General features: G+C 41.1%; 1 protein-coding gene across 6 annotated transcripts in view; it reads right to left on the bottom strand.

Moving 5' to 3' along the window:
• Positions 1-141: 141 nt before the first annotated feature.
• kcnb2b (potassium voltage-gated channel subfamily B member 2b) overlaps positions 142-11,611 on the bottom strand; it is a 103,903-nt gene continuing 92,433 nt past the window's right edge. For all 6 annotated transcript variants that reach the window (XM_077554046.1, XM_077554045.1, XM_077554051.1 and 3 more), the window contains one exon: positions 142-5,974. In XM_077554046.1, the coding sequence (XP_077410172.1) occupies positions 4,166-5,974 (1,809 nt within the window). In that variant the 3' untranslated portion in view covers positions 142-4,165. The remainder of the gene's footprint in view (positions 5,975-11,611) is intronic.

Below are 11,611 nucleotides of genomic sequence, written 5' to 3'. Positions count from 1 at the left end.
CGCTATTCTATGCCCTTTCATAACCACACGCGTTACAAATGGCAATGTTTGACGGGTGTGGTTTTGTTCATATTCCAAGAGTTAAAAAGAGACAGATATATATATTTATATAAATATATATATATAGATATATAACACCAGTTGTTATATGTACATTTATTTGTTATTCTGCATATACTAATAGACTTGGTGTTGGTGGGGGGAACATGGAGACACGACAACAAAGTGTTCTGCGGCCACATCATCCTATGGACTACAACATGCATACAAAGATGTCGCTTTATACAGAAACTGTATGTGTGTGTGTTTGTGATCAGGAGCCATTCTCTCAGAGAAAATAAAAGACACAAGCTATGTACAATAATAATCACTCATGGTAATGTCACCGTGAGAGGCCTGTAGCGTGGGCTGGCCAAGGTACAGTGGCCCTAAAGGGACAAAAAAAAATAATAATAATTTTTTTGGGTGCACAATATTTTATAAAACAAAAAAAATACTTGCCACGTAATTAGGTTTACTCATCTTGCTTCACACCCTGAAAATGTTGGTGTTTAGGTGCGCAAAACCTTAAGACAAATGGTTTCAATTACGTTTTTAACTCATTCACTGCCATTGACGGCTATAGACGTCAAAAATTAATTTGAACTATTTCTATTATTTTTCCACTTTTGCTAATAAGAGTATGAAAACCTAAAAAAAATCGAATTATTGAACATTTAGAACAGATGTAAAATTTGTGATTAATCGTGAGTTAATTATTGAAGTCATGTGATTAATTACAATTTTAAAAAAAATAATCGCCTGGAAAAGAAAAGAAAATATTATTAAAAATTAGGGCTGCCAGGCGATTACAATTTTTAATTATAATTAATCGCTTGACTTCACTAGTTAACTCACGGTTAATCACAAATGTTATATCTGTTCTAAATGTTCAATAAAAAAATCTAGGTTTTTACACTCTTGTTAACAAAAGTGGAAAAAATATGTTAAACTAATAGAAATAGTTCAAATGAATTTTTGACGTCTATAGCCATCAATGGCAGTGAATGAGTTAAAAATCAGCATTTCATTAACAATGGACGCCTTAAAAACATCTCAAATGTTCTTGTTTCGCACCCGCAGTTGTCAGCAGCGATGTCTGAAAATGTCCTCTCGCGGGGGGTGATGTTTACATGACGTTTGTGTGACACAAAAGTGATGCGGTTGCTACATGACATGCCGGTGGCCCTAAAGGGACAAAAGACAGCCCACGCTACTCCACTGTCTTGAAGGGGATCCCACACATGGAAAAACTGCAACACAAAAGCCACCCCTCCATCGATTGACCCTCCCGAGGGGGTGCGCCGCGAGGTCGTAAGTGCTCGGTTCGGTTAGACATCGATGTGGATTTCTTTGATGTTAAAAGAAGGGAGACGCAAAAGACAAAAAAACATCCAGAGAGTTATAGAAAACCTGAGAACTCAATAGCGTTAATTGCGTCCGTTACATAAAGACCTGATTTCTGCTATAAAATTAGACTTTATCTGTACAGCATCTCTCTTTCTAGAAGTTTTAGATACATAGATATATTTAAATACAGTATATTTGCATTTTTTTTTTTTTGAAAAAATAGAATCATTCTCTTCAAAAAAACTCAAATGGAGTGTGGCCGTTTTTGAATCATTATTTGTCCCGAATTTGGATGCCTGACAGGACATATACAGTCAATAAATCAGAATAAACGCATTTCAGTAGTTCTAGTCAAAAAGTGAAACAGATTCATAAAAATTGATTCATTAACTTTTAATAGTGCAAATGATTTCATTGTGATGCTTCGGCTGATGTTCCTGCCTTGGCCACCGGGAGGCAGCATAATACTGTCGTGTAGATACTAGAGAAGAAGAATACAGTACTTCTACTATAAGCGACTCAGTAAAATGCTGCAATAATAGCCATTTTTTTGTAAAGAATAAACCACAAATGCCTGTCATTACTCCTATATTATCCGACTAATGTACATACACATACATTTTAACCAATTTTGTTCAAATAGATGTTACTTAAAACTATCTAACCCCACAAATATTGATGCTAACTGTTAGCATGTCATTTTCATTTCAAGCTAGTGGGCTGTTCTTAAAGCAATGTTTTGTTGGTCGATTACGGAATTTTGCTGTGAGAATGAGATAAAAATGTGGTTATTGGGCTAAGTACAATTTTTTGGGGGGAATTTTATGGCAGGTGCATGAATAAATAAGAAATATAACAAAAATGAACAATTTTCACTTTTAGAGTAGAACTTCTGAACATATGACGATGCACCTGCATATGCAAGCCATACCGTATTTAAAAAAGCAAAAATAGAATTACCACCAAATTTTCGATTGCAAGTGAAATTCTTTTTGACGTGTTTGTGTAATACTATTTTTGCCTCCTATTAAAGATAGAACATTGGAAAAATACATTTTTGTCTGTCTGTACAAGTCCCCGGTAGACAGAAGAAAATGAAATGCCACAATTTTTGGCCTGCATAGTTTTTTGCAGTAGTCGATGCATTATATTATATATATTATATAATATACATCATATTATACAATATATATGATACTTTCTGCACACCCCTCTCTCTCTTTCTTCTACTGTGTGTATTCATGACAAGAGACGGACGGACAATCTGAAATAAATTAAAAAATAAATACAAATACAAACATGCATTTTGAACACACAGCCACGTGTCCCCAAAAAATATTCCAGCCATAAAATGGAATTCAAAGGCAACAAGAGATGCGCTCTGTCAGTGTAAACAAAACAACAACAACAACACAATAAATTAAATTGACATACACACACACACACACAAAAGATGACAACAATAAATAAATATATATATCATTTATATAACCCTCCTGGTTATGTTTGCTTCTCTGGAACAGAAGTTCCTGGGTTAATAAAAATAAAAAAAAAAAGGAGGGGGGGGGGCGGGAGTGTGTGCCAATAATAATAATTGTTAATGTTTCATTATTAAGCCAAGCAGAACAACTGGGTCAGTCCGACCTGTCACATAAACAGGAGGGTTATTTAAAACTATAGCTACACCGCTAAAATGACATGTCGTATACTAGTTTATTAGACACAAGCTTTATCTGTGTGCTTGATTTGGTCCATTGATAGCTGACGGAATATTTATACTCAAATTCCCAAACTAGATTCATTTTACATTTTAAAGCATATAAGCGTTTGTCGTTTATAAATAGTCTTCATGATAATTGCTTTTTATGGCTCTCAACCTACTGTTGAATTATTAGAATCGATTAAAATCCTACAACCACTCTAAAACTACTTTATTGAACGATATGCTTTTTTTTTTTTTTTTTTTTTTAAAATGTAACGATAACTTTTAAAAGGTAAATACGCTGGAGAGTACATGATTTGTTTCTGTCAATAAAAGGATGCGTATGGCTACAAGTCCTGATGTTTTTGTTGTGTGAAGAACTTGGGACTAAATGTTTGCTTTACAGCTAACATCCTTCAGCTTATTCAATATTTTCCATTTCCATTATTTGTGTTTATAAGCCGTTATTCTTACGAGACAACTAACGAGTGTGCCCCAAAACCTGATGTGTCCATTACAATTTCAATATCGATTTTTTTTTTTTTTGTTGCAAACACCGTGATTGCTGTTTTGCTAACGTATTCATTCGGCGATTGAATATCCGAACTTAAACTTGACATTTTTTTTTACGCACGCACACACATTCAGACACATAAATTACAGGATCATCACAGGGACACTTTGCATTTGACACAAAAGGTAATGAATGATATGTTAATTTTAATAAATAGGTCGCTACAATGGTTGTCCTGCCCCATTTTTCACATTTCTAACGTTACCGTCCCTTTTTTTTTTTTTCCCCCCGTCGCGTGCATTGTCGTTGCCTTTCATGTCCGAGTATTTACACAGCAAACAAAGCACCGTAAAAGATGAATCTTGTCCTTTTTCGAAATGCATGCTTATTTACAGATCAGTTCATCTGTGCAATTGAAAAGAAGGTTGTCTTTTATGTACAAGGGCAAAGTGTTTCCACCGGTGGAAAACGGATTCCTCCTGGACAGCGTTTCTTGCCGGGGCAGTACACGAGGACACGAGTAAAAGGGACTTGCCATGCCATGCAGGAACATCTCATCGTCACATGCTGGTCTCGCAGGTGGGCGAGAGCCCGCTGTCCCCGGGTATCAGGTGGATGTCGGACGTGAAAATGTGGTTGTCCGCTTTGTGTCCGTTTGGCTCGGCCTCCCCGTCGCCCTGGCTACAGTTTTGCGACGTGGTCTTGGGCGAGCGGGGCACGCCAGTAGCGCCGGCCACCTCCGTCAGGCGGTTGTCCGAGGACGGGCCCTCGTCACCGGGCGGGGTGTCCACCAACGGGCCGGGCTGCCCCGCCTCGTCGTCATCGTCTGCGGCCTGGATGAGAGCTTCGGAGCTGGCCATGAGAGGCGACGTCTCCCCGTCTGGCGAGTCTTCCTCCAGGATGCTGGAGCTGATGTCTCCGGGAGACGTGGTGCTGGGCGGCGTGGGCGGGCCCTCGGCGGACGTCTTGCCCACTTTAATTCGGAGAGGGTTGCTCCCGCGCATGTTCTCCACCGCGCTGTTGAAACTCTCACCTTCCTCTATGTGGAGTTCCGAGCCGCCCCCCCGTTCGACGGGTTGGTAAAAGTCGTCTTTGGGAACGCCATCCGAAGTCACGTGGAGAGGCGAAGGCACCTGGAGGTGTCGGGTCTTGGCGCCATCCACCTCCTTCATCTCCAGCTCTTCCTTCAGCGTGCTTTCGGGGCTGTGAGACCTCTTCGGCGAGCCCGGGCCGGCGATGGTGGTGCTGAGCGTGCTGACGGAGCTCGCCGTGTGCAGGTTGGTGAAGGACTGGGACTTGGTCATCTGGTTGTAGAGCTCCTCCAGCTTCTGGACGTTGAGGTGCTGCGGGGATTTGCTGGTCCACCGCGGACTTCCGGTGGTGGCCATCTTGTGGGGGGAATTTGGCGCCGCCACCGCGTTCTCCAGGGTCCTCTTATCCGGCGACTTGAGATTGGTTTCTGAGGATGCTGACCTGGTGGAGCCTCCCCAGCGGTTGGGCGACAGGTGGTTGTCAAGGGTGGTTTTATCCTCGCCTTTCTCCACCACCACGTCCATAAGCTCCATACTCCGGGCGAAGGCGTCTTTGAGGTTCATGGAGACGATGCTGCCGTTGCGCTTGGCCCTCTCCAACGCCTCCCGCCTCTTGATGGCCTTCTCCTGCCTCTTCTGCTCCTTGTAGAACTCGGAGAAGTTATTCACGATGATGGGAATGGGCAGGGCGATGACCAGCACCCCCGCGATGCAGCAAAGCCCCCCGACGATCTTTCCGGGTAACGTCTGCGGATAAATGTCCCCGTAGCCCACCGTGGTCATGGTGATGGTGGCCCACCAGAAGGAGGCGGGGATACTGGTGAACTTGGTGGCGTCTTCGTCTTTCTCGGCAAAGAAGACCAGGCTGGAGAAGATCATGATGCCCATGGCGAGGAACAAAATGAGCAACCCCAGCTCGTTGTAGCTCCGCCTCAACGTGAACCCCAGCGATTGCAGCCCCGTGGAGTGCCTGGCCAACTTGAGGATCCTCAGTATCCTCATGATGCGGAAGATCTGCACCACGCGCCTCACGTTCTGGAACTTGAGCACGCTCTTGTTGGACTCGGTCAGGAAAATGGTGACGTAGTAGGGCAGGATTGCCAGAAGGTCGATGACATTGAGCGGGCCCTTGAAGAACTTCCACTTTTGGGGCGAGGAGAGGAAGCGCAGCAGGTACTCCATCGTGAACCAGGCGATGCAAACGGCCTCCACGTGCGCCAGCTGAGGGTTGTCGTTGGCGTTGCCAAACTCGTCCTTTTCCTGAAGGTCTGGCAAAGTGTTGAGGGACAGCGCGATGGTGGAGAGGACGATGAACAGGATGGATATGATGGCCAGAATCTGCGGAAAAACAGACATAGGGTATTTAATGCTTGTGCTTTGCAAACGACCTTGAACCACGTTATGCCTCTGATACTACCTGTACCTCCAAACTCAATTTGCAGATTAAAAACTGTCATCCACTATCATGGTTATTAACTCCTTCAAACCCAAAAACGTGTAAAAACGTTTTTTTAAACACTTTGTCCTTCACTCCCAAAAACGTGTTTACACGTTTTTTTTTGTTTATTTTTATTTTGATGCGAGAGCATACAGAAGGCTTTGATGTAGCTTCTGACATGAAGATGTGGCTTAAAGCAATGGCAGTTATTTAAAAAAAAAACAGCCAGCAGGTGGCAGCAGAGTATAAGAGATCAGCCAGGGCCATGTTGCAGCAAGCTCTTTTTGTCAGTGTTTTCACTCGGAATGTGAATCTTGATGAAACTTAACTATATTCTAATGCTAATTGTGCAAAACGGAAACAAAGTTTTTCCCTGATGAAAGACGAGAGACCTTTCATTTGGTATGTTCTTATAGCAATAGAACACAAAAATCTGTGGGCTTTGCAAAATCTGCCAAAATCCAATAAAAGATCCGTGAGCGAAGGGGGTTGCTTCAGTGAAAATGTCTTAAACGCAACAACAACATAATACTCAATGTCAAAAGCTAAATAAAGTTTAGAGTTGACGTGGAGTGTGCTTCAAATCACAGATTATGGCTGAGGTACAGAAGTGGCTCGGGTGATTTCCATTGGGCACAGTAGATCTGCATAAACAAAATAAAAGAGGCACGAAATAAACGACGTGAATCAAAAGAGTGAGTGAAGGTCTGAGCACGAATGGCGCCGCGGGCGCGCTGCGGAATGACAATGAGCCCGCTTGTATGCAAAATGAATATAAAACATGCCAAGTGTTGTATATAAATGTGGATTAATGTGCCTGTTAAGCTAAGACCTCAATAAGGAACTAAATAAGTCATTAAGGCTCAAATAAATGCAGCGTATAGTGATCATAATCACACTTAAATTACAGTCTAAGGAGGGCACAAATCTATTTTTGGACTATGTGCATTATATAGCAGTGCTACCTGCTGGTTGTAAAAAGTTTTTTTTTTACATTCGAGTAATTAAAAGTCACATTGAGAATGCGTTTATCTCCAGTTGCCCTGTTCCAAAATCTCAGATAATAATAAAAGTTCCTCATAATACTTTTGTCTGCCTTGGCTGGGATTCTTTTCCCACGGATCTAAAGATAAGAAAAGTGTTTTTTTGTCCGTGAGAAGCTTTATGGTATCAGTTTGTGAAGACGTTGTCTTAGCAACTCTTGAAAGGATGAAGAGCGCTTGGTCTGAGAAGTCCTTCTCAAGGCCTTCTTTCACACAGACGGACGGAACAGTTGATCCGGCATTTATATGACTTTTATACAGAACACAACCGAGCGGTGTACAAAAGAAATGATCAATTAGCATGTCAACTTATAAGCCTCGAACGCAACCTGAGAAGTTTGTAAATTTCAGAGGCGGGCGCGTCAATGAATTTTGAGCGTCCGTCATTCGGCAAATCGGCAATAGTCGGTCGGGGGACACACTTCCGTCATCGTCAAAAATCGTCAACATTTCAAGCCGAACCGTCAATCCGTCATTCGGAGATCGCGCAACAAAATGAGCGTCCGTCAATGTTTCCGTCATTCGAAGTGGGCGTCCGTCATCGGCCGATTGACGAGTACATTGACGGATGAAAAAAAAACTACTTCCGTCACTGCCAAATTTGTCAATTTTTAGAACTTTCCTGTCAATCGTCAACAAAATGGCCGTCCGTCATTGACTGGACTTTGAGCCTGTTTCCTTCAGAAGCCGAGAAATTTGCTGGTCAACTTTGACCTTGTAATACCGCTAATACTACATCAGAAGTCACAAAATTCAGGCGATAGCTTTGACTAAGGTACTAAATTTGCCGGTTGAATTCAATCCGGTTCCTCTGATGCTACCTCCGAGGCTCGGGGTCAACTTTGAACATGTCGCGTCTCTGATCCTGCTGCCATGCTGTTAGGGCCTCCGATTCTCCAACAGACACCATCGAATTTGCGTGTTGACTTTGACCATTGCGTTTCTCTGACACTGCCAATTCACGGTTTACGTTTCTTATAGAACCTCTCAAAACTGACAAATATACAGGATGACTTTGACCCTGGTAGAGCTTTCTGATGTTACCTCCAAGGATGGAAAATGTGTGGGTCAACTTAAACTGATCTCTCCTTTGCCTTGCCAGGAGTCAACTGGAAAGACAACTCTCGGTAAGTCCTCAATTTGTGTTGCATCAATGAAAGCCGTTTCTCAGCGGTGATTATTTTTTATTTATTTTTTTTTGCTGCAGAATCAATCCAGGCGATTACGGCTTATGGTAATGTGCATCGATCCCTGCGCGTGTGTGTGTGTGTGTGTGTACTATTTTATCATCTGGCCATTTGGTGACCCCCATTAACAAAGTACTGTTAAACCAATGAATTACCGCCGTAAATTCATGGACCACCCCGGATCCCTTCATTAATCAGGGATGTGATTTGACCAAAGTGAAATTATCTGAAAATTTAGCCGGGGGTTCTGGGGGCCGCTGGCACCCAGCTAGGTCCAGCTAGGCCCCCCGGAGCTCATGCGTTTTCCGTGTTTTTAAGTACTTTCAATGCACTCACATGACAAAGAAATAGACAAAACAACAGCATAAATTTTCAATGTATATTGAACTATCCCATATAAAATGGCAGTTTTAGTCAACTCAAAATCAGTCACATTCAAAAACATTGGACTGCCTTTGCTTTTAAAAACTATCACTGAGAATATCATCATATCTAACTAATGTGATTACTAAGTTAACACATAAATAATGTTGAGGGGTTCAAATTTCATGAACAAATAATTGTATCATGACCAAATGAAAAGTAACTCATATTAGAGCATACCACAAATGTCTTTGTTATAGCAGAAGATGTTATCTGTCGGAGTCATGTGCATACACAATGAACTACTAAAAATAAAAAAAAAACGGATTTTTTTTTGGGGGGGTAGATAAAAAAAAGCGGAATTCCACGAATTAGCGGAAAAATCACATCCCTGATTAATCTAGCCTAATGCTTGCTATGAATTTGGGCGGGGGGGGGGGGGGGGGGGTGCAAGTACACAAAGATTTAAACTGGAAATAGGGACTCAACAAGGCAGTTGTCCAGAAAACCACAGCGAAGCAGCAAAAGGGACCACAATTGACTTCATAAAGCACCCGAAACAAAAAAAAAAAAGAGTACAAAATGGATCCGCTTGAGTTAATTCCTAGAAACTGTGACAATTTGCGACAGCAAGAGATAGAATAAATGACTTACTTAAAATGAAGAGTCCGTCTGCCTAACCAGCGTTAGGACGATATCACATACAAAATAAATCCAATAAGCTGTGCCAGTGGGGTATAAATTCATGGGCCGACTCTGACCCTGTTATGCGTCTGCTGCCTACCTTTGCAGTTCGTAATTTGCCTTTCACTGTTAGCAACACAAATCACTACTTAGCGTGAGAAGCTAAAGTGGCAATCCGCACCTTTGCTCAATCAATAATCCAACTCATCTTCTTACAGTCATGTTTCTTTCCAGCTCACTGGAAAACTTTATTATGAAAGTTGAATACTTTTCTAAACATATCGTTCAAAGCCATAAATATGTTTTTTTTGTATTATTCAAATGATACCCGAAAAATATTTTGTCTGTGTGCACAAGCAGGAAACTCTTATGAAATATTTATGAACATCTTCTCTCGGGTGCAAACATGCCAGGCAACGCGGCCTGGTGTCAACAACACGGCGTCAACGGCTTTAATAAATTGATGCGGGGTCCATAAAATATCATAACTGCACAGGCCAGTCCTCATAAAGAATGTATTTATTTTTTACACCTTCAACATCTGCACTAGAATTAGTCATAAAATTGTGCAGAAACATTTCCATGAAAAAACAAAAAACAAAATTGCTAACAGGATGTGATGGATGTGCTGACCAGAGTGCGTTGCACTCGCCACACTATGTACAGCGCAATAAAAGCACTCGGGCCAGCTTAAAGATTCATGAGAGCGATGCTAAGCTAACCAATAAATGCTCAACTTGTACATGCCAGCGAGGCCATTCCGGCTGTCGCCCTCCCGGGAGAAATTGAACCCTGCGGTTGTGATATCGATGGATATTTAAAGCCGTTCAAATCGATGGTTATAGCGACGTTGCTGTATATCCTGTCATACCGCCTTCTCAAATGACTCCGGCACACTTTATACTCTATCTGGGGATCAACAGCCATGCAAAGAAAGCTTCCTTTGCTGACTTGGCACTTTTTCGCCTCAGTTCAACCAACATGTTCTGGAAACGCTCCGTAAGTAGAACGATTTGAAATTCAACGTACATGTTCTAGTGAAAAAAAAAAAAAAAGTCTCAGAAACTGGGTTAACTGTAGAACAGGAAATGGAAATTGTAGTGACAGGAAATAATATGGGCAAAAAGTCATTTTTCTGGGAGAAATATACCATACAATGTGACGACAGCTATAGAAAAGGAAATGGAATTTATAGTCACAGGGAAATTATGGGAGCAAAAAAAATGAAATGAAAATGTTTTAGGGTTGTCCCAAATTTTGAATAATTTGGACTTCGACCTAAATGAAAATGAAAATGTTCTGGAAATGCTCAAACAATCTAGATTTTAATCAAAGTGTTGTGGAAACAACAATGTCTTGAAACCAACCCAAAAAACGGAACAATTCTGAATTCAACCAAAATGTTATGGATGCCAAAATATTCTGGAAACACACACTAAAGTGGAACAATTTGGACTTCTCCCTAAATTTTTATGAAACGACCCAATTAGGAGTTCAACCAAAATGTTCTGTAAACACCCAAAAGTGGAACAATTGGGAGTTAAGCCAAAATGTTCTAGAAATGCCCCAAAAGTGGAACAATTATGAGTTCAACTAGATAGAATGTTCTGGAAACACCCTCAAAAAGTGGAACAATTATCTGAAGTGTTTTAGAAATGCCCCAAAAGTGGAACAATTATGAGTTCAACTAAAATGTTCTGTAAACACCCAAAAGTGGAACAATTGGGAGTTAAGCCAAAATGTTCTAGAAATGCCCCAAAAGTGGAACAATTATGAGTTCAACTAAAATGTTCTGGAAACACCCTCAAAAAGTGGAACAATTATCTGAAGTGTTTTAGAAATGCCCCAAAAGTGGAACAATTATGAGTTCAACTAAAATGTTCTGGAAACACCCAAAAGTGGAACAATTGGGAGTTAAGCCAAAATGTTCTAGAAATGCCCCAAAAGTGGAACAATTATGAGTTCAACTAAAATGTTCTGGAAACACCCTCAAAAAGTGGAACAATTATCAGAAGTGTTTTAGAAATGCCCCAAAAGTGGAACAATTATGAGTTCAACTAAAATGTTCTGGAAACACCCAAAAGTGGAACAATTGGGAGTTAAGCCAAAATGTTCTAGAAATGCCCCAAAAGTGGAACAATTATGAGTTCAACTAAACTGTTCTGGAAACACCCTCAAAAAGTGGAACAATTATCAGAAGTGTTTTAGAAATGCCCCAAAAGTGGAACAATTATGAGTTCAACTAAAATGTTCTGAAAAC

The sequence above is a fragment of the Vanacampus margaritifer genome, chromosome 20 (assembly GCF_051991255.1).
Source record: "Vanacampus margaritifer isolate UIUO_Vmar chromosome 20, RoL_Vmar_1.0, whole genome shotgun sequence".
Classification (NCBI taxonomy): domain Eukaryota; kingdom Metazoa; phylum Chordata; class Actinopteri; order Syngnathiformes; family Syngnathidae; genus Vanacampus; species Vanacampus margaritifer.
The sequence above is the reverse complement of the archived record's forward strand: the minus strand, read 5'-3'. Positions and strand labels throughout refer to the sequence as shown.